We start from the raw sequence: 25002 nt of genomic DNA on the forward strand, positions 1-25002 counted from the left end.
TGTAACTATATGCATGTTAGGAGTATAACCATTCTGTTTATTTAAACAAGGAACACGTTGGATGTCTATTTGTTCTGTTTACGTAAACATATGCGTCTTAGGAGTATAACCATTTTGATTATTTAAACATGGGCACTTAGGGAGTCTATTTGTCCTGTTTATGTAAACACATGCATGTTAGGAGTGTAACCATTCCGTTTCTTTTAGCATGTGCACGTTGGGAGTCTATTTGTTCTGTTTATGTAAACATGTGCATCCTAGGAGTACAAATATTTTGTTTTTTAAACATGTACACGTAGGGAATCTATTAGTTTTGTTCATGTAAACATATGCATGTTAGGAGTATAACCATTCTGTTTATTTAAACATGAACACGTAGGGAGTCTACTTGTTCTGTTTATTTAAACATATGCGTCTTAAGAGTATGACCTTTTTGTTTATTTAAACATGGGCACGTAAGGAGTCTATTGTTCCTGTTTATGTAAACATATGCATGCTAGGAGTATAACCATTCTGTTTATTTAAACATGTGCACGTAGGGAGTCTATTTGTCCTGTTAATGTAAACACATGCATGTTAGGAGTATAACCATTCTGTTTATTTTAACATGTGCACGTTGGGAGTCTATTAGTTCTGTTCATGTAAACATATGCATATTAGGAGTATAACCATTCTGTTTGTTTAAACATGAACACGTAGGGAGTCTATTTGTTCTGTTTATTTAAACATGTGCACGTTGGGAGTCTTTTTGTCCCGTTCATGTAAACATATGTATGTTAGGAGTATAACCATTCTGGGTTTTTTAACATTAGCACGTAGGGAGTCTTTTTGTTCTTTTTTTGTAAACATATGCATGTAAGGAGTATAACCATTCTCTTTATTTAAACATGAGCACGTAGGGAGTCTATCTGTTCTTTGTATGTAAACATATGCTTTTTAGGAGTATAACCATTTTGTTTATTTAAACATGAGCACGCAGGAAGTCTATTTGTTCTGTAAATGTAAACATGTGCGTCTTAGGAGTATAACCATTTTGCTTATTTAAACATGAGCACGTAGGGAGTCTATTTGTCCTGTTTATGTAAACATATGCATGCTAGGAGTATAACCATTCTGTTTATTTAAACATGTGCACGTTGGGAGTCTAATTGCTCTGTTTTTTAAAAATAAGCACGTTGGGAGTCCGTTCTGTTTCATTTAAACATATGCTTGAAATTAATAAATATATAATCTTATTTTCCTTTGTGTTTTTTTCTCTTTTGATGAAAGTTAAAGTACACAAATAGCCGGTTTAAATGGACAAATGGCATGAAGACTAGATATCTTAAGATAAGACGACGCTTTCAATACTTCTGCAAGATAGCACCTATATCTGCGAAAAATCTTCAGAACATCACAAACGTTTGGAATAACTTTTTAGGATATCACACATATTTGCAATAACTATTTAGGACATCAAATATATTTGCAATAAATATTTAGAACATCGCACATGTTCGCAATAACTATTTAAGATATCACACATATTTGCAATAACCATTTAGGACATCACGTATGTTTGCAATTACTTTTTAGGATACTATTTTAACACATATTTGCAATTATATTTAGGACATCACATATGTTTGCAATAAATATTTAGAACATCGCACATGTTCGCAATATCTATTTAGAACATCACGCATATGTTAACAATAACTATTTAGGCTTTTTTACAATTACGATCATGACATTCTAGATTTCGATATCGACATTCTACGAAGTTAAATAAACCTTCATGCATTTTTATACCTATTCATTTCGACGTCTAGTAGTTGAAGTATTACTACTAATAGGACACGTTTGTTTAACTTCTTGCACATACTTATCGAAATTATATCTTCTTGTTACTAAGGTAACGTTGAAATGACGTAAACATCGTTCCATTAAGACAATATGTAATGTTATCAACTTTTATTCGTACATACCTATTGTACATGACTTAACACATGGTAATTGTTCGTTTTAGAGATCAAACATTATGCATGCATCAGTGTGGCACAACGATGAGACAGTAAGTTGAGATGTCACCAAATATGAAAGCATTCTGCACAGAAATTTATCTAAGCCTAAAGCAAATGTTAAATATCTTCTACTAAGTCACTTAGTAAATGCAGTGCATTTCTTGCCTCCAGAATAAACACAATGCTGTGGTTTTATTATTTATGGATTGTTTCTCAATTCTCTTTTGGAATTTTTCACATGTTTTTGTATCCAAAACTTTAATTTATTGCTGTGAAACATTGTACATTGTTCAGAACAGAATCTCCGTATGGCTGCATTGTGTCAGAGGTTGCAGCATCATTCAGAGAAAGTGAACACAAATATATAATCAATACATAATAATATGTAATTTTATTAAGTATTATATTCTAATGATTGAAACTGCCTCGTCTGCAAGTCGCATTGTATGTTAACAAACACTTTTGAACTCTTTTTTCAATGAAGGGCTGTCCAGTTATTAAACTGTTGGATCGTAATGGTCATCTAACTGTAAATAAAAATAGAATACAAAATTGAAATAGAATAAAAATGAAATGGAATTCATTTATTTGGTGAAGCAACGATGTGATTTCTAAATAACAAATACATATTGATCAATTGAGGCTCTATGATCCTTATTATATAAATGCATTACTTGTTTCCGTTGAACGAAACAAGAAGTGCACACCCATACTGAGTCATGTAATTCTGCTTATTCTTTTGTATATATCTATGGATGAAAACATCCTATAGCTTTTTTTGAAATATCAGAGTTGTGTCCCTTTCACGACTTAAATATTACGCATACCTGTCAGGACCGTCGTTAGACTTTCCGCTGTCCGAACCGTCCGGACTGTCCGGACTGTCCCCTCCGTTAACACCGGAGTCACCAGAAGGTGTCGTCGATACAACATGTACATCGGTGGCAACACTACCGGCCTTCACAACGGGCTCATGTTTGATAACCACTGGTGCCTTTCCAACCGTACGTGAAACCACGTCTGATTCCTTTCCTTTCTTCTCGCTTTGTGTATAGGTCGATGTTGCAGGAATGCCCTTAGTTTTGACAACCGGCTTGGGGGCAACTGTTGTCGGTCGAGGGGCGGTAGTTGTCTGTTTTAGAATATTCCTTTTAGGAGCAGCCTTAGTCTTGACAATATTCTGTGGTGGTTTCGGAATAGATGCTTTCCTGCCCATTGGGAGCTTCGGAATAGAAGCCTTCATGCATGGACAAGAGCCAGCACAAGCTGTAGATTCACCACTGCAAAATATATTCATAGCTGTACTTTAGTGTTGTTCGTGTCTATTGATCATATACATTTGTATTGAACTATGGCATTGAAAAATACCATACTGTTACATAAATGATAAGCATTGCCTAGGACTTACATGACCATTAAAAGCCTTAAGGGTGTCACCATTTAATGTTAATACACATATTGGTTCAATATAAACACGAAATCTTACCATTTTTCCTTCCTATATTTCTTTGTGGCCCTAGTTTGACGAACATTCTAATGTTCTTACTTAATAGTGTACTCTATTTAAATCTTGCGAATATTATAAATAGAAAGGAAATACATGAGTTTTCTTTCATATTTTGACTTATTGTTTATTTCTTAAAAAAATTGTTTTGTGCGTTCACTTTCTTCAAACGATCATTTAATATGCAAAAAACGTATAAGTTCATTAAACAAATTGAGTTCTAATTACCTCGCTTAAATACATTTGTTTTTTCGACTTTTACTAATTCTATTTTAATATATAAGAACATATAATTATAAACTGGTAAAAGATTTAAAATGTTGAACCATGCTAGACACTATATTGGTTATATGAAAGTAGTAAATTACTTGGTATTTACGCAAGTATATTCGAGAAACTCGGAAATTAAATCGATTTACCTGCAATACCGGAGGCATTCGTTCTCGTAGGATTTTCCAGCAACAGAGCAGACAGGATTTCTCTCCACACCTGAGCATTTAGCTTCGCATATTTGCCGCGGAGAAATGATTTTCTTTGCTAACATCGAAGCTAGAGCATGTGTTCGTTTTGAGACTGGTCCATCCACAGATATGGAAGAAGCGCCAGACTGTGCACCAGTCACAATTGGATGACGACTACCATATTTCGTTCTTGTAATAATCTTAGTCGTATCCGAATTGTAAGCCTTTATATCCGTCTGACCTGGATGGCGACTGCCAGATTTCGTTCTTGAAACAAAGCCATGCTTGTTTCCATTTGTCTCCGGGTAGGCGTTCTGGCGTTTACAAGGACAGAATCCATCACACATTTTCTTAACACCACTGAAATATAAAATGAAAAGTACAAGTCTTCAAATGTTGTTATTGGAAAGCATAAATTTGTAGAAAGTTAACAAAGGTATTTATTAGAGCAGGTACCTTACTATTATACTGAAACGTAATGTTTATCATTCATTATCTGTTTAGATGTAGCCAACGCTTTTACCTCGGTAAGAAGCACTCTGACAAATATGTCATACTATCCGTGCCGCAGACTGGAATCAATTTACACTTCGGTGATGGTTTTGCTTCCTTTCTCAAAGTTTTCTCCAATGAACCAGGTATGTATTTCATATAATCGTTAGAGTGAGAAGAAACACTAGATACTGCCGGAAGTCGTTCGGAATTTTCATGACGTGAGCCACTCCTTAGCCTAGTTTTTTGATAGGTTTTAATGTATGAATTTGGATCATTGTAATTGTTGTTGGACTTTTTGCCTAGTCGGTTTGCATTTATTATATTGTAAATCTTAGATGTCTTTTGTGAAGCATCGCGTGGGCCGTTGTAATTATGGTTGCCGTTGGTATCAAGCCTGTTGTTATCAATGGTTCCGTAAGATTGTGCTACCTTTATTGTTACATCGAGTGGATCATTGTAATTGTTGTTGTTATTAGTATAAGGTTTTTTGGCATCAACTGCTCCGTAAGGCTTTGGTGCCTTTACTTTTGTATTACCTGGATTATTGTAATCATTTTTATTTGTAACCGGTCGTTTGGCATCAATTGTTCCGTAAGACTGAGATGCTTTTACTATAACAACGCGCGGATCATTGTAATTGTTGTTATTGGTGTCGGGTTGATAGGTCGCAAATGATCCATAAGGCTTCGATGGCTTTCCTGGTGTTTCTCGTGGACCATTGTAATTGTTGTAATTGGTGTCGGGTTTGTAGGCATCAATTGTTCCGTAACGCTTAGATGGCTTCACGGTTGTATCTTGTGGACCATTGTAATTGTTGTTATTGGTGTCGGGTTGGTAGGCATCAATTGTTCCGTAAGGCTTAGATGACTTCACAGTTGTACCTTGTGGACCATTGTAATTGTTGTTATTGGTGTCGGGTAGGTAGGCATCAATTGTTTCGTAAGATTTAGATGGCTTCACGGTTGTATCTTGTGGACCATTGTAATTGTTGTTATTGGTGTCGGGTTGGTAGGCATCAATTGTTCCGTATGGCTTAGATGGCTTCACGGTTTTATGTTGTGGACCATTGTATTTGTTTGTATTGGTGTCAGGTTGATAGGTTTCAATTGTTCCGTAAGACTTAGATTGCTTCACGGTTGTATCGCTTGGACCATTGTAATTGTTGTTATTGGTGTCGGGTTGGTAGGCATCAATTGTTCCGTAAGGCATAGACGGCTTCATGGTTGTATCGCTTGGACCATTATAATTGTTGTTATTGATGTCTGGTTGGTAGGCATCAATTTTTCCGTATGGCTTAGATGGCTTCGCGGTTTTATCTTGAGGACCATTGTAATTATTGTTATTGGTGTCAGGTAGGTAGGCATCAATTGTTCCGTAAGCCTTAGATGGCTTCACGGCTGTACCTTGAGGACCATTGTAATTGTTGTTATTTGTGTCGGGTTGGTATGCATCAATTGTTCCATATAGCTTAGATGACTTTACGGTTGTATCTTGTGGACCATTCTTATTGTTGTTATTGTTGTCCGGTTGGTAGGTATCAATTGTTCCGTAAGGCTTATATGGCTTCACGTTTATATCTTGTGGACCATTGTAATTGTTGTTTTTGGTGTCAGGCTGGTAGGCATCAATTGTTCCGTATGGCTCCGATGGCTTCACGGTTTTATCTTGTGGACCATTGTAATTGTTGTTAATGGCGTCTGGTTGGTAGGCATCAATTGTTCCGTATGGCTTCGATGGCTTCACGGTTTTATCTTTTGGACCATTATTATTGTTGTTATTGGTGTCGGGTTGGTAGGCATCAATTGTTCCGTATGACTTAGATGGCTTTACGGTTGTATCTTGTGGACCATTGTAATTGTTGTTATTGGGGTCAGATTGGTAGGCATCAATTGTTCCGTAAGGCTTAGATGGCTTCACGGTTGTATCTTGTGGACCATTGTAATTGTTGTTATTGGTGTCAGGTTGGTAGGCATCAATTGTTCCGTAAGGCTTAGATGGCTTCACGGTTGTATCTTGTGGACCATTGTAATTGTTGTTATTGGTGTCAGGTTGGTAGGCATCAATTGTTCCGTAAGGTTTTGATGGCGTTACGGTTTTATCTTGTCGACCATTGTAATTGTTGTTATTGTTGTCGGGTTGGTAGGCATTAATTGTTCCGTAAGGTTTTGATGGCTTCACGGATGGACCTTGTGGACCATTATAATTGTTGTTATTGGTGTCGGGTTGGTAGGCATCAATTGTTCCGTAAGATTTTGATGGTTTCACGGATGTACTTTGTGGACCATTGTCATTGTTGTTATTGGTGTCGGGTTGGTAGGCATCAATTGTTCCGTAAGGCTTAGATGGCTTCACGGTTGTATCTTTTGGACCATTGTAATTGTTGTTATTGGTGTCAGGTTGGTAGGCATCAGTTGTTCCGTATGGCTTCGATGGCTTCACGGTTTTATCTTTTGGACCATTGATATTGTTGTTATTGGTGTCGGGTTGGTAGGCATCAATTGTTCCGTAAGGCTTAGATGGCTTAACGGTTGTATCTTGTGGACCATTGTAGTTGTTGTTTTTGATGTCGGGTTGGTAGGCATCAATTGTTCCGTAAGACTTAGATGGCTTTACGGTTGTATCCTGTGGACCATTGTAATTGTTGTTATTGGTGTCAGGTTGGTAGGCATCAATTGTTCCGTAAGGCTTAGATGGCTTCACGGTTGTATCTTGTGGACCATTGTAATTGTTGTTATTGGTGTCAGGTTGGTAGGCATCACTTGTTCCGTAAGACTTAGATGGCTTCACGGTTGTATCTTGTGGACCATTGTAATTGTTGCTATTGGTGTCGGGTTGGTAGGCATCAATTGTTCCGTAAGGTTTTGATGGCGTTACGGTTTTATCTTGTCGACCATTGTAATTGTTGTTATTGTTGTCGGGTTGGTAGGCATCAATTGTTCCGTAAGGTTTTGATGGCTTCACGGATGGACCTTGTGGACCATTATTATTGTTGTTATTGGTGTCGGGTTGGTAGGCATCAATTGTTCCGTAAGATTTTGATGGTTTCACGGATGTACCTTGTGGACCATTGTAATTGTTGTTATTGGTGTCGGGTTGGTAGGCATCAATTGTTCCGTAAGGCTTAGATGGCTTTACGGTTGTATCTTGTGGACCATTGTAATTGTTGTTATTGGTGTCAGGTTGGTAGGCATCAATTGTTCCGTATGGCTTCGATGGCTTCACGGTTTTATCTTTTGGACCATTATTATTGTTGTTATTGGTGTCGGGTTGGTAGGCATCAATTGTTCCGTAAGGCTTAGATGGCTTCACGGTTGTATCTTGTGGACCATTGTAGTTGTTGTTATTGATGTCGGGTTGGTAGGCATCAATTGTTCCGTAAGGTTTTGATGGTTTCACGGATGTATCCTGTGGACCATTGTCATTGTTGTTAATGGTGTCGGGTTGGTAGGCATCAATTGTTCCGTAAGGCTTAGATGGCTTCACGTTTGTATCTTGTGGACCATTGTAATTGTTGTTATTGGTGTCGGGTTGGTAGGCATCAATTGTTCCGTAAGGATTTGATGGCTTCACGGTTGTATCTTGTGGACCATTGTAATTGTTGTTATTGGTGTCGGGTTGGTAGGCATCAATTGTTCCGTAAGGCTTAGATGGCTTCACGGTTGTATCTTGTGGACCATTGTAATTGTTGCTATTGGTGTCGGGTTGGTAGGCATCAATTGTTCCGTAAGGTTTTGATGGCGTTACGGTTTTATCTTGTCGACCATTGTAATTGTTGTTATTGTTGTCGGGTTGGTAGGCATCAATTGTTCCGTAAGGTTTTGATGGCTTCACGGATGGACCTTGGGGGCCATTATAATTGTTGTTATTGGTGTCGGGTTGGTAGGCATCAATTGTTCCGTAAGGTTTTGATGGTTTCACGGATATACCTTGTGGACCATTGTAATTGTTGTTATTGGTGTCGGGTTGGTAGGCATCAATTATTTCGTAAGGCTTAGATGGCTTCACGGTTGTATCTTGTGGACCATTGAAATTGTTGTTATTGGTGTCAGGTTGGTAGGCATCAATTGTTCCGTATCGCTTCGATGGCTTCACGGTTTTATCTTTTGGACCATTATTATTGTTGTTATTGGTGTCGGGTTGGTAGGCATCATTTGTTCCGTATGGCTTAGATGGATTCACGGTTTTATCGCTTGGACCATTGTAATTGTTGTAATTGGCGTCGGGTTGGTAGGCATCAATTGTTCCGTAAGGTTTTGATGGTTTCACGGATGTACCTTGTGGACCATTGTCATTGTTGTTATTGGTGTCGGGTTGGTAGGCATCAAATGTTCCGTAAGGCTTAGATGGCTTCACGGTTGTATCTTGTGGACCATTGTAATTGTTGTTATTGGTGTCGGGTTGGTAGGCATCAATTGTTCCGTAAGGTTTTGATGGCTTCACGGTTGTATCTTGTGGACCATTGTAATTGTTGTTATTGGTGTCGGGTTGGTAGGCATCAATTGTTCCGTATGGCTTAGATGGATTCACGGTTGTATCTTGTGGACTATAGTAATTGTTGCTATTGGAGTCGGGTTGGTATGCATCAATTGTACCGTAAGGCTTAGATAGTTTCATGGTTGTATCGCTTGGACCATTGTTTTTGTTGTAATTGGTGTCAGGTTTGTAGGCATCAATTGTTCCGTATGGCTTCGATGGCTTCACGGTTTTAACTTGAGGACCATTGTAATTGTTGTTATTGGTGTCAGGTTGGTAGGCATCAATTGTTCCGTAAGGTTTTGATGGCTTCACGGTTTTATATTGTCGACCATTGTAATTGTTGTTATTGTTGTCGTTTTTGTAGGCATCAATTGTTCCGTAAGGTTTTGATGGCTTCAAGGATGTACCTTCTGGACCATTATAATTGTTATTATTGGCGTCGGGTTGGTAGGCATCAATTGTTCCGTAAGGTTTTGATGGCTTCACGGTTGTACCTTGTGGACCATTGTAATTGTTGTTATTGGTGTCGGGTTGGTAGGCATCAATTGTTCCGTAAGGCTTAGATGGCGTTACGGTTTTATCTTGTGGACCATTGTAATTGTTGTTATTGGTGTCGGATTGGTAGGCATCAATTGTTCCGAAAGGTTTTGATGGCTTTACGGTTGTATCTTGTGGACCATTGTAATTGTTGTTATTGGTGTCGGGTTGGTAGGCATCAATTGTTCCGTATGGTTTAGATGGCTTCACGGCTGTTTTGTCAGGACCATTGTAATTGTTGTTATTGGAGTCGGGTTGGTAGGCATCAATTGTTCCGTATGGTTTCGATGGCTTCACGGTCTTCATTTGATTGCCATTGTTATTGCTGTTGTTGGTGTCAGGTTGGTAGGCATCAATTGTTCCGTAAGGTTTTGATGGCTTCACGGATGTACCTTCTGGACCATTATAATTGTTGTTATTGACGTCGGGTTGGTAGGCATCAATTGTTCCGTAAGGCTTTGATGGCTGCACGGTTGTATCTTGTGGACCATTGTAATTGTTGTTATTGGTGTCAGGTAGGTAGGCATCAATTGTTTCGTATGGCTTTGATGGCTTCACGGTTTTATCTTGTGGACCATTATTATTGTTGTTATTGGTGTCGGGTTGGTAGGCATCAATTGAACCGTAAGGCTTAGATAGTTTCATGGTTGTATCGCTTGGACCATTGTAATTGTTGTAATTGGTGTCAGGTTTGTAGGCATCAATTGTTCCGTATGGCTTCGATGGCTTCACGGTTTTAACTTGAGGACCATTGTAATTGTTGTTATTGGTGTCAAGTTGGTAGGCATCAATTGTTCCGTAAGGTTCTGATGGCGTTACGGTTTTATCTTGTGGACCATTGTAATTGTTGTTATTGGTATCGGGTTGGTAGGCATCAATTGTTCCGTAAGGTTTTGATGGTTTCACGGTTGTATCTTGTGGACCATTGTAATTGTTGTTATTGGTGTCGGGTTGGTAGGCATCAATTTTTCCGTATGGCTTTGATGGCTTCACGACAGTTTTGCTTGCACCATTGTAATTGTTTGTATTGGTGTCGGGTTGGTAGGCATCAATTGTTCCGTATGGCTTTGATGGCATTGCGGTTGTATCTTCAGGACCATTGTAATTGTTGTTATTGGTGTCGGGTTGGTAGGCATCAATTGTTCCGTATGGCTTCGATGGCTTCACGGTTTTAATTTGAGGACCATTGTAATTGTTGTTATTGGTGTCAGGTTGGTAGGCATCAATTGTTCCGTAAGGCTTGGATGGCTTCACGGTTTTATCTTGTGGACCATTATTATTGTTGTTATTGGTGTCGGGTTGGTAGGCATCAATTGTTCCGTATGGCTTAGATGGCCTCACGGTTGTATCTTGAGGAGCATTGTATTTGTTGGTATTGGTGTCAGGTTGGTATGATTCAATTGTTCCGTATGGCTTTGATCGCTTTACGGTTTTATCTTGTGGACCATTGTAATTGTTGTTATTGGTGTCACGTTGGTAGGCATCAATTATTCCGTAAGGCTTAGATGGCTTCACGGTTGTATCGCTTGGAACATTATAATTGTTGTTATTAGTGTCCGGATTGTAGACATCAATTTTTCCGTAAGGCTTAGATGGCTTCACGGTTGTATCTTGTGGACCATTGTAATTGTTGTTATTGGTGTCGGCCTGGTAGGCGTCAATTGTTCCGTAAGGTTTTGATGGCTTCACGGTTGTATCTTGTGCACCATTGTAATTGTTGTTATTGTTGTCGGGTTGGTAGGCATCAATTGTTCCGTAAGGCTTAGATGGCTTCACGGTTGTACCGCTTGGACCATTGTAATTGTTGTTATTGGTGTCGGGTTGGTAGGCATCAATTGTTCCGTAAGGTTTTGATGACTTCACGGTTGTATCTTGTGGACCATTGTAATTGTTATTATTGTTGTCGCGTAGGTAGGCATCAATTGTTCCGTAAGGCTTAGGTGGCTTCACGTTTGTATCTTGTGTACCATTGTAATTGTTATTATTGTTGTCGGTTAGGTAGGCATTAATTGTTCCGTAAGGCTTAGATGGCTTCACGGTTGTATCGCTTGGACCATTGTAATTGTTGTTATTGGTGTCGGGTTGGTAGGCATCAATTGTTCCGTAAGGTTTTGATGGCTTCACGGTTGTATCTTGTGGACCATTGTAATTGTTGTTATTGTTGTCGGGTAGGTATGCATCAATTGTTCCGTAAGGCTTAGATGGCTTCACGGTTGTATCGCTTGGACCATTGTAATTGTTGTTATTGGTGTCGGGTTGGTAGGCATCAATTGTTCCGTAAAGTTTTGATGGCTTCACGGTTGTATCTTGTGCACCATTGTAATTGTTGTTATTGTTGTCGGGTTGGTAGGCATCAATTGTTCCGTAAGGCTTAGATGGCGTCACGGTTGTAACTTTTGGACCATTGTAATTGTTGTTATTGGTGTCGGGTTGGTAGGCATCAATTGTTCCGTAAGGCTTAGATGGCTTCACGGTTGTATCGCTTGGACCATTGTAATTGTTGTTATTGGTGTCGGCCTGGTAGGCATCAATTGTTCCGTAAGGTTTTGATGGCTTCACGGTTGTATCTTGTTGACCATTGTTATTGTTGTTGTTGTTGTCGGGTAGGTAGGCATCAATTGTTCCGTAAGGCTTAGGTGGCTTCACGTTTGTATCTTTTGGACCATTGTAATTGTTGTTATTGGTGTTAGGTTGGTAGGCATCAATTGTTCCGTAAGGCTTAGATTGCTTTACGGTTTTATCTTGTGGACCATTGTAATTGTTATTATTGGTGTCAGGTTGGTAGACATCAATTGTTCCGTAAGGTTTTGATGGCTTCACGGTTGTATCTTGTGGACCATTGTTTTTGTTGTTATTGTTATCGGGTAGGTAGGCATCAATTGTTACGTAAGGCTTAGATGGCTTCACGGTTGTATCTTGTGGACCATTGTAATTGTTTTTATTGGTATCGGGTTGGAAGGCATCAATTGTTCCGTAAGGCTTATATGGCTTCACGGTTTTATCTTGTGGACCATTGTAATTGTTATTATTAGTGTCGGTTTGGTAGGCATCATTTGTTCCGTAAGGCTTAGATGGCTTCACGGTTGTATCTTGTGGACCATTGTAATTGTTGTTATTGGTGTCAGGTTTGTAGGCATCAATTGTTCCGTAAGGCTTAGTTGGCTTCACGGTTTTATCTTGTGGACCATTGTAATTGTTGTTATTGGTGTCGGGTTTGTAGGCATCAATTGTTCCGTAAGGCTTAGATGGCTTCACGGTTGTATCTTGTGGACCATTGTAATTGTTATTTTTGGTGTCGGGTTGGTAGGCATCATTTGTTCCGTATGACTTAGATGGCTTCACGGTTTTATCTTGTGGACCATTGTAATTTTTGTTATTGATTTCGGGTTGGTAGGCATCATTTGTTCCGTAAGGCTTAGGTGGCTTCACGGTTGTATCTTGTGGACCATTGTTATTGTTGTTATTGGTGTCAGGTATGTAGGCATCAATTGTTCCGTAAGGCTTAGATGGCTTCACGGTTGTATCTTGTGGACCATTGTAATTGTTGTTATTGGTGCCGGGTTGGTAGGCATCAATTGTTCCGTAAGGCTTAGATGGCTTCACTGTTTTATCTTGTAGACCATTGTAATTGTTGTTATTGGTGTCAGGTTGGTAGAAATCAATTGTTCCGTAAGGCTTAGATTGCTTCACTGTTTTATCTTGTAGACCATTGTAATTGTTGGTATTGGTGTCGGGTTGGTAGGCATCATTTGTTCCGTATGGCTTAGATGGCTTCACGGTTGTATCTTGTGGACCATTGTAATTGTTGTTATTGGTGTCGGTTTGGTAGGCATCAATTGTTCCGTAAGGCTTAGATGGCTTCACGGTTTTATCTTGTGGACCATTGTTATTGTTGTTATTGGTGTCGGGTTGGTAGGCATCATTTGTTCCGTAAGGCTTAGATGGGTTCACGGTTGTATCTTGTGGACCATTGTTTTTTTTGTTATTGGTGTCTGGTTGATAGGCATCAATTGTTCCGTAAGGCTTAGATAGCTTCAAGGTTGTATCTTGTGGACCATTGTAATTGTTGTTATTGGTGGGTTTTTTTAGTTCTAAAAGATTCTCTACCCGTTCCCTTGTCAGTTTAACAACGGCCTTCATTTTTGCAAAGGCAATCATTCTTTCGATGGGAGATAATGGTGCATTAGGTAGTTTGCTCTTTTTTTTGGTAATTACTTCATTTGCATAGTTGTTCCCATTGTTGTCTGGTCTTTTCCAATCAATTGAACCGTGCGGTTTTGACGTAGGCTTTGTTGGTTTACTTGGCGCGTTATAATTGTTGCCATTATTGTTAGCTCCGTTCACATCAATTGTACCGTACGGTTTTGACGTAGGCTTTGTTGGTTTACTTGGAGCGTTAAAATTGTTGCCATTCTTATCCGGTCCGTTCGCATCAACTGTTCCGTACGGTTTTGACGTAGGCTTTGTTGGTTTACTTGGAGTGTTATAATTGTTGCCATTATTTTTCGGTCTGTTCCAATCTATCGTGCCGTACGGTTTTGACGTAGGCTTTGTTGGTTCACTTGGAACGTTATAAGTATTGCCATTCTTATCCGGTCCGTTCGCATCAACTGTACCGTACGGTTTTGACGTAGGCTTTGTTGGTTTACTTGGAGCGTTATAGTTATTGCCATTATTTTTCGGTCTGTACCAATCTATCGTACCGTACGGTTTCGACGTAGGCTTTGTTGGTTCACTTGGAGCGTTATAATTGTTGCCATTATTGTCCGCTCCGTTCACAACTTTTGTACCGTACGGTTTCGACGTAGGCTTTGTTGGTTTACTTGGAGCGTTATAATTGTTGCCATTATTGTCCGCTCCGTTCACAACTTTTGTACCGTACGGTTTCGACGTAGGCTTTGTTGGTTCACTTGGAGCGTTATAATTGTTGCCATTATTGTCCACTCCGTTCACATCTATTGTACCGTACGGTTTTGACGTAGGTTTTGTTGGTTTACTTGGAGCATTATAATTGTTGCCATATGTGTTTGGTCTGCTCGGTAACCCCGGCGTAACTGTCCCTTTATTTGTTCCATACTTTGTTGGATTTATTGTTGGGAACTGCTTTATAAATGCAGCCGCTTTTTTATATGCCGTGCTTTTGTAATTAAGATTAAGTTTATCGTTAGCGTTGTACGTGTTGCCTTTAATTGCACCAATTGCATTTGATTTGTTTTGAGTGTTATAATTTTGATTCGGTTTATTTTTTACGGCATTGGAAACCATTGATAGCAAATTGGATTTAACACCAACATTGTTCGTTTTATTTGTAGTGATATTTGTTTCTTTAGGCTTATACTGATTTTGTGATTGTCCATTAGTAGCATTTTCATACACCAGTGCAATTTCAAATGGGTACTGTATGTTTGTTCCTGATAGGCCCGTGCTGCTCTCGGCATTGTAATTTCCAGACTGTAATCGTGACGGACGTGATCCTTTCTTTGTTATCGTCGGACCAAAGTTCTTGGGGTCAACATTTGTTGGCAGTTTAGAGCCTCCAACCTGGTACACCTGGTCATTCGGTGCTGGGATAGGATGGTGCGATCTGACAGATACTATAAATAATAAGATAGTATGTATAATTTAAAATAAAATTATTATAAATATTATATTTGTGTAATATGCTTGTAATTTATGCAAACAATGACATACCACAGAATAAAACAAAGGTGACTCAACATTACTTTAAAATGGAAAATACAGAGTCAAGCCCTGTTGTCTTAATCATTACCGGACCTATGTTGTCTAAGTACAATCAAACCGAGATTGTTAGCGTATACTGTGTATGTATTGTTCAGATGTAAATCATTCCCGAATTGTTTTTAATTGCTGCTCATAGTTTCTTAGTTCTTGGCCCTGGCATTTACAATCGAATATTGGATAAGTAACATAAGTAACATATTAAGTAACATACTCATATATTTTTTCAATTTTCAATCAAAATCTGAAAAATCATCAATACTTTAAAAGTTATTATGACATACTATATTCAATTAATATAGTACACATATTTTTTATTTTTTTTTTAAGTTATAAAGTATCTGTATGTGTGTATTCTATAATTTATTGAACCACCTGAAAACAATGTATTCTAAATTTATTTGTCTACAAGGGCCATGCTCTTCTGAGTATTTTGTTGATAATTCTTGAATTTCAAATTTGAATTTCAATTTATTTTACAGTATTTGCATATTTTCTACACTGTTAAATGTGAAGTCATCCGGTCTACAACTTTTGACAGCAATGCAAAATGGAGTCTAGGAAAACCTTGTATCTTCACGCGAAAGAATGGATGTCAGTTTGTACTATTATAAAATCTGTTTAAATGATGTGATGCAGAACCGTCCTGGTAAATATAAATACTGTTTACCAATGCAGAAATGTCTTAGTCGCACGATAACCTTAGACAAACACTATCGCGTGGACTAGGATTCAAAATCATATTTTATTGATTAAAATAGAAAAAAATCGCGAGCGATCAGACTCAGATTTAAGCGTCATAACGATTGAAATAAACAGTATAATTCACATGCGTTTAGATTAAACACATTGGCAAAGTTTCAAAGTTAATTGTACACTCTGCACATATACATCATGAGATACGAGGTCTACAACAAATGAACATGCACAGAAAAAGGTGAAGCTGTGTAATATCAATATTATCTGTCTCAGTAGAGTAAACTATGACTAATACTATAACTATATACAAATGTGTAACGGTTTATAGTTAAACTGAAGTTAGAGCAAATACGCCTGATGTTTTTTTAATTAATCCAGTATAATCTTTAAAAAACTACATCTTTATACTTATTAATTTCTTTTCATCAATTTAATTCATCAACATTTTATATTTAATTGTTGTACATACATCACTTTTAATACATTGTAGCAGTCGTTTTATTGCATCAACAAAGTTAGTACATTTAAAATGCTAATGAAAATCGTCACCGACATCGTTTGATTGATAAAGATGAAATTTCCTATCATTAATTTTAATATGACACAATTGCCCTTTTTCAATAGGACATTGACGATTTAAGAATCGAAATCTGACCAAATATTGCACAAAGAAATCAGGAAATTTGTCGAAATAGCATATATCACAAAATGATTCCTTGAGCATTCTGTAATTCAAATATTTGGAGAAAGAGTTAACATCAGATGTCCAACTTTACTTAATTAGAAAGTGTTTGATTTTTGTTAATAGCAGTTGTTTTATTTCATTAAAATATTGATTAGACCATACATAACTAATCCTATATTCATCGAAAATACATTTAACAAGATGCATCCACTTCAAATGAGAGAGCCATTGTCATTATGATGGGTAAAAACTATTTTGTAAAGCTTTGTAGACAGTTTGCCTTCGGTTGATGTAATTAAATTATGTAAATATCTAACCATACGTTTCTGAATAAAAATCGGCAATGGATAGCGACAAAGATAACCATATAACTTCTTTTTAACTTCGAGAACAGGTTTTCAGAAATCTGTGTGTAACTTTTACAATTAGTGACAGGTCGCCAGCTTTAGGGATCTTAATTCTGTACTAAATACAGTTTACTCTTATTGCTGTCAGAGGAATATATATATGATTATTTCTTTATTATATTTGGCGTTAAAATGAGACGAAACAGAGACATTAAAATAAATGTACAATTGTAAAGAAGTCGTTGATAATTTCAAATATCTAGGAGTTTTGTCTAAAAATAGACAATTTGCATAAGCCAACAAATACGTAGCGAAGCAAGCTCGTAAAACAATGTTTAGTTTGTATAAGAAAATTAGAAATTGAGACCTCTCCATCGACGGCCAACTTAATTTGTTTGACCACACTATTGTAACAATTTTGACATATGGTTGTGAGTCCTGGGGTTATGGTAAATACCACTGTGCCATCGGCATATAATAAAGCAAGTACTCTAATAAACACATCTAAGAGCATATCGTTTACCTCAAAACATTTGTCGTTTCTTGTTACCATATGGTGTTCTTAATCTTTAAGATAACGTGAGAACAATAACGGAGATACGTTAGCGAAGTCCTCTTGTTACACACAAAGAATTTCAAATATTTACCGTTCGACGATACAAATGACTTCTTAAACTATATATAAGTTTCCGATTATACTGTATTTTACAATTTTTGACCATAAGCCTTTTCTCAATACCGAGTCAAACGATTTTTGGAAATCAACATAAGTGCAAAATAATTTCTTCTTTTTGAATTCAAGTGTATTCCACCGACATCTGAAGCACAAATATTGTATCAATAGTAGAATCGTGTTCCGGAAATCTGCTTCATTACTATTTTGTAAATCATAACTTTCTACCAACTGAAACAATTTATTATTTAGAATACAAGTAAATAAGAAATCTATGTAACTTTACACCATAATTGGACGATAACTTTCAGGTAACTGAATATCCCCCTTTTTATATACATATTGGCACTTGACAGCCTACAGTCCATGACTCTAGGCAGATAGCCAGATTTCAACACAATATTGAATATTTCATGATATAATTTTTATACCTTGTCTATACTGGTTTTGGTATGCTCATGTATGGGTAGGCAAAAACTACATTTTTGTTATAAATAGCATTGTTTTGTCTCTACGGTTAAAGAACGATCGTCCAAATATATAAAGGTGTCGTACATTTTATCAGTGTGCAACACAATGGAAATAATGGAAGTGTTTACATCTGTACTTTGAAGCCCTAGCTTCAACAGTTTCTGAACTAGTAATCAGTTATGCACCAGTCAATTGTAACCACGCCCCCACCCCCAGGTCCGGGGAATAGCATGGACTTTGACTTTCGGCCCAGCCAACCCCGGCTAAAATCCCCGCCCTGCGTGGACGAACAGATGGTAAAATCCCCGCCAAATGCCCCCGCATCCCAGGGACCTTACGTAAGGCCCATTCCCCGCTCTATTTAAAGCGAAGACACAACCATCGCATTCACCCAGCACTGCGGGGCCACCTGGAAGGTAAAAACACGGCCCATTACCCCGGCTATCCCCGGAATACCTTCGGACCTGGGGGGGATTGGTTACAATTGACTGGTGCATTATACATGCATATAACATATCATACTTTACATGAAATGCATTTATAACTCGGAAAACAGCTTTGGAAAGCATCAGATATTTGTTAAAACATGCATAATGTATGTGCAGTAAGTCGTAGACCTTCAAACGATAGAAAAATCGTTTAGTTTGAACTATTTCGTAAAATTTTAATTCGCTGGAAAACGATGTGAAGCTTAAGAGGCATCAGTCAATAAACAATATTAACGAATAGAGTTTCTTTCCCTTGAAATTAATGTGCTTATTTGATTGTTGAGATAAGTCAAGGTGAGGTTCCACTCACAAGTCATTTTTACTCAAAGAAGGTTTTAATTGCAGCTTTCAATAACAGCTGATCATGAAGAATCGATACTCTCAGGGATACAAGGAACTCATGACACTGTTTCTGTCCTGTTCCTTAAGAAACCAGATACCATTTATCAAATACCAAACTTATCTGAAACAAATATACAACACGGGACGAGAATATGTTAGCAGCAATTACCATGTTAGCAATTATTTGAGTACAAAAAGCCCGCCAAGAAAACTGATTTTCCCACTGATTACATTGTAAGTGCTTAAACTGAACAAGACAAAACATATAACATTAAGAAAGATAACGGTTGGACCCTAGCCAAAATGAACTTGTCGCATATCGTAGATGAGTCTGTTAGCATTTAAATAAGGAACAGCTTATGCATTCTTAGAGTGTATTCAACGGGTTGTGGCAATGGAAAACAACAGAAAATATTAATGAAAAAATAGTTGTAATACCGAGCCCTGTCACTGAATATGTAACTGTATACACGTCCCTTAAGAATATCTGAGGTAATCTTGAACAATTACTTGCGATGAATGGTTATATCATATCGCCCGAGAAATAACAATAGCAAATCCGTCTCATACTCTGTTTACACACATTTTACATGGCCAAAATATATCCAAGCTATACTGAACGGTGAAGAACAATGGAGCCACTAACTATGATATATCTTAGCAGTTAAATATTGTATGACCCTTGTTTCGAGGAAACATTCTCAAAAATTTAACAATTTTAACATGCCATTTCGGTATATGTTATGGCTAAAGGTTGTTAGTATGTAGTACATAGTAAAAAAACAGGTGATTTAGTGAGGCGCCTTTGCATAACCATTTATTTTATGTAAGAGCATACTAACAACCTTGAACATTTGTGTGGTCAACATAATATTGTGTAAAATAACCACTAACACGGGTTATATCTACCTTATCACGTGACTAAAAGCAACAAACGGCTAACTGCTGATTTACTGATGTAAATGATTTGGCAAGTTTTAGTATACTTTCTTCTCATTGGACGAAATATTATTTTGACCATTAAATGCTGTTACGACCAGAGCTCAGACTGACTTCCCGGTCCGTAAAATCACGTATGGCGCTTATGTCTATTCTTAAATTGATTAACAAATTAAAATAAAGAACTATGATTTAGTTCAAAACTAGTTGACATATCTTGATTAATTAACTAATTTACCTGTCACTATCGAAACTATTAGTATGGTCCCCCACATTTTAAAACAACATATCCGTCGTTCGCGAAAATGCGAAACTGTTTAAAGGGTTTTGGCAAAGGTATTGATATAACCCACGCTTTGGACATGCTCGAATGAACAATAAGGAAGAATTAATTAAAGATAATTAAAGAAAACACTTAAATTCTTAGCTGTTTATGCAGCGATAGCAATGCGTTTCCTTGACAAGCGGATTTGCATGAGAGAATGACAAGCGACAGTTTGATAGATTAGACAAAAATACATTGATAACAAGTGCTATATTATTTTGCAAACAGAGGCAGTTGAATGTTAGATTCGTTGTTTTTATCTACATCAGTAATAAATCTACTTTGTACACAATTATGAGATATTTATGGTTTTAACAAATTTTGATAGTCGTGAATGATATGACAGGAAGGAACGAGACACATTGATGGAACAAAAAGCAAACTTGATAAGTAAGACCTTAATTAGATAGAACGATTGTATTCTGTTTTACATTAACGTGATAATAACATCAAGCTTGAACAACATACTATCAAACTGTTAATTAGAAATATAAATGTATCAATGCATGGAGGTGTGTCCTGACATGAAAATAACACAGGGGTGACACCACTAAGCGAACTTCCATTTCCTTATTTCGTTGCGACCCGTGGCAATTAAGACGTTAACACTTGTTCATACAAAGTATGTTCCTTTCTGTTTCATAATCCAAAATACTTATAATATTTAAGAAACTAAGAACGCTAACCATTATATCAGAACCAGATCGTGTGCTCACCTAAGTCAGACGAAAAACCAAACTGCAGAAATGTTACAATTACCAAGGGCAGTCATGTCAGGTGCGTCAAGGTTTCCCGATTCATTGTTTGTCGTGAAAAACGTCCTCGATTCGGTGAGTATAAACATTGTTTTCTATATGTTTCAATGACATTTATTAGAAACGACCTTTTGCACCGAATGGAGAGCAATTGCTTGTTTACGATGACGCTTGTTTTAGATGAAAAACATGTTTGTATTAAAATATCCTTAAAAGATATAAAAAAAACAATGTTTATACTCACCGAATTAATAGCCGTTAGTATAGATAAATTCAATAGATTACTAAAACACCCTGTCGTTATGGTAATACACTACTTATTATTTTCCCTATACATTTAATGCAACCAGACAGCACTTCAGATGGAAAAAAAATTGCATTTTCTGTCGTTTCACGCATACGACAACCATGCATTGATGCGACCAACATCTGGACATAAGAAGTTTAAAATTCACTTACCTCGGAAATGTTTAGGATTACGGCATACTTGTCATGCTTTTTGGTATTTTTGTACAACTTTTGTGCATATGTTACATACAGATATCTAAATTCCTTCATTTGTAATGACACTCGAAATGAATCTGACAGGATTGCCGCGAATTTGTATTGCATGTAAAAGTTTATGTCATTGATTCCATGTACCCACGGTTAAGGGTATCTTAATCCAGATGATAATAGAAATTACTAACAGGCCTACATAATTCCTAAGTAATTGAGTAATTGATTAAGTGAACTTTGAGTACGAAGAAATGAACAGTTCCAATTTTGGGAAGGATGTTTCACAGCCTCATTCTTACTTGAGTGAATGTTGCTATGTTGCATTATATTTGCAGATATTAAGGTTCTAAGTGAAAATTGTTGATAATTATGTTTAAAATATACGTTAGAAAGTTTGGGATTTGTCATCTTTATGCTGTTTTTTTTGTAGAATACCAATTTGACTGCCGCTGTTTGTGCTACAACGTAATTGGCCGTTTCTTGTCTGCTAGCCAAGTGTCAGGTCGAGAGTGGGTCGAAACCCGCCCGTTCTTGGCCGAAAACGATCTGCTCTGATTTGACACCGTTCCGAAAACGGCCCGGCTTAAACTCGTCACAGATTCGGCCATGTTATTGCCAATTATCTGGAATGGCTCGGAGATAGATTTATTGTTTAGGTTTTTTTAAAGACAAACCGCATTTTTAGTTTTCCCTGATTATGTTATAAACTTTGGATTTTGGGGTAAAATGTTTGAAAATTTTACAAGGTTTGATTAAAAAAACATTTTTTTCAGCGGCTGTCATTTTATTTCTACGAAAACATTTTGGCATTTATTCTTGTTAAAAAATACTGAATTAAGATAGTATTTGACATGAGAAATCCATGTTGAATCCGGCTGGAAGTCAGCACGTTCTAGTTCCAGCAAGCTCTGAGATATTTTTTTTTCTGAGTGCAGGTATTGGACTGAATTTAAAGTATGAAGTACAGCAACAATAAATTATGTGCATCACTTAGACATAAGTAAAATATAAACCTAAAGTAGCATTCCATTTTCAATCTTAAATATAGACCTTAAGTAGAGGATAACATGGCTTAAGACCACAGATCCGATGTTAATACAGAAAAAAGAGTGTTTTTGTTCAAGTATCGATATTTTATTAAAGTTGAATGAAAGGGAGATAAAACGGGTGGCTCTTGTTGCATAGAGCTTAACATAATTTGACACTGTACTGCAAAAAAGATTGTTTCCAATATAAATATAAGAAAAAAAACACATCATAATTGGTTGTGTGTAGCCTTATTCCATTTTGACCTCATGGTCATGTTTTGTGATACGCTGAATTTGGGTATAGAGAATTTATTAGCACATTTTGTTTGCTCTGTTAAGCGAACATTACATTAATTGCAAATTTTATAAGCAATGAAAACAAAACTTACAACTCATACTATGCAAAATGATGCTTTATTTAGTTTACACATGATTTTCAGCTTATGGACAAGAAAAAACATCTACTTCAACAATCACAGCAACACAAAGATATTCCTATTTGAAAGGAATATTGCTACCTTTTATTAATTCATTAATTCATACTTTCAATCATTCATATATATTCATTGATGCATTCATTTATTCAGTTTTATACATTGAAACACTTGGCATTTCTCCAGGCAAAATAAATCAAACGTGTGCCGGTCACATTAAGGTTAGAGCCTTTTTTCCTTCATGTATTCAAAGTAACACCTAAGTACACTCAAAATGCCTTAAAACAGTAATTTATTGTTTATTTCTATAGCTAAGCTGCTTGCGGAAGGCATGGATGTATTTTTAAGGGCAAGAACCAGTGCTGGTCAAAACGCGGTCTTGTATGGAATTACATACCATTTCCCGGCAAGGGTTTCCGAGAAAGGAATACCGTCTGAAGTAAGAAAAAAATCCAAGCATGGCTGGTTTTGACTCTTTCAAAATGCATCTGTGTACTCAATTATTTAAGCATAAAATTGGAATGGTAAAACTGATTGCAAAACGTCCAAAGGATAATATATTTCATGAATTTTGTCCTAAAAATGTATGAATTCATGAGCTTTTCTGCATATTCATCACATTAAGGACTACATAAAAGGTTGTGTATACCTCGAACGAATGTTAACAGGCATTTTTCATACTTAAGCACTTTGAGTACGAACAAATGAACAGTACTTTTGTGTAAAACATTGCTTTTGTGTCTTGCTTGCAGATTCTGACGTGCCAATGAGCTGCGGCTTTTTCCCCGCGAGTAGTCCCGCAATCTGAATCCAAACGATCCAGCTCTGAATCCAACATTTCAGAAGAATGAAGATGTTAGTCAACTCTGTACTTGTTTGTGTGTGAATGAGCCAAAACACGAGCAGTTGTCATGAATCTTTCAGTTTGGGTGTTTTTTGCCATTTCATTTCTTGCACCATTTGTCCCGGAGGCAATCAGTTTGGCAAATAGTGGTGTTTAGACTGTCTATACACACATGATCACTATTGCTACATCGTTAAATTGAACAGTTCTGTTTAATATGTATATGAGTGGACCAGAAAAGCACATATTTGACAAGTTAAAGCATTTCAGTTTGGTTCTATGTCATTTTTTTATGTTAAACACTAAGCCACTAAAGTGTGTTATAAACACAATTTAAATCTACAAAGAAAAGTTTACTTGGTCAGATTATTCCAATGCATAAGAAAACAAAGCCTCTGTAAAGGTTTGCGGCTTATCATTTGTCGGAAATGGCTATTTCTGTTGTTTTTTTTTATGAAATATCACATTTGCTAATACTTGTCTCATTCTTTAGGCATTTAATATATCACTGTCAAACTTTCAGATTGTATTGCATTTAGCCTGAAAGTGAACTTTAGGAGCTTTTGAAGTCTGTTTTGGCAAAAATATTACTCAAATAGCTCAAGGTCACAGTTTTCTGCCCCACGTTGATCCGGATGTTAATACAGAAAAATGAATGCTCGAGTTCAAGTACCAGTATGTTACTAAAGTTGAATGAAAGAGAAGAAACGAGTGCTCTTTGTGCATAGAGCTTAACACAATTTGACACTGTATTGCAAAAAAATATAATTTTCAGTGGAACAATCTGTGTAATTGGTTGTTTGTAGCCGTTTCGACCTCCGGGTCATGTTTATTTACCCAATGTTGTGAGACGCTGAATTGGTCAACCTTATATTTTCTTGTGATTAAATTTTGTGTCTTGGATTGTTCTACAGCTGCCAGTTGCATGTTTTTCAATTGGGACGGTTTTAAGTGATATTCAGGTTAGTGTCTGTCTATATGAAACAAATAGTAAACATAACCGTGGTCTCACGCCATATCATGTTATTTTGAATTTAGTTATAACTTTGCAGTGATAATTTTACCTCATTGTTTTACCTATATTGCAACACGAAAGTGAAACTTGAAAGTAGACTGTATACATACTGTAAATGAAAATATATTTCTATATGATCCCAACCATTTATTTTAAACCATAAAACATTAAACTATCGAAGATAACCCGTCTAAACGCCCAGCGTGAATATGCAAACAAACTTGCGGACTACAGTATTAACAAA

General features: G+C 36.9%; 1 protein-coding gene across 1 annotated transcript; it reads right to left on the reverse strand.

Annotated features, from left to right (window-relative positions):
- Positions 1–1938: 1938 nt before the first annotated feature.
- On the reverse strand, positions 1939–20218 carry LOC128238241 (uncharacterized). Its single transcript, XM_052953929.1, has 5 exons — positions 20098–20218; positions 4492–15070; positions 3927–4328; positions 2831–3283; positions 1939–2530 (listed from the first exon to the last, which is right to left on the reverse strand). The coding sequence occupies exons 1-5, from the start codon at positions 20132–20134 to the stop codon at positions 2527–2529; spliced, it is 11475 nt and encodes a 3824-aa protein (XP_052809889.1). The 5' UTR covers positions 20135–20218; the 3' UTR covers positions 1939–2526.
- Positions 20219–25002: the final 4784 nt, after the last annotated feature.

This window comes from Mya arenaria, chromosome 6, assembly GCF_026914265.1.
Source record: "Mya arenaria isolate MELC-2E11 chromosome 6, ASM2691426v1".
NCBI lineage: Eukaryota > Metazoa > Mollusca > Bivalvia > Myida > Myidae > Mya > Mya arenaria.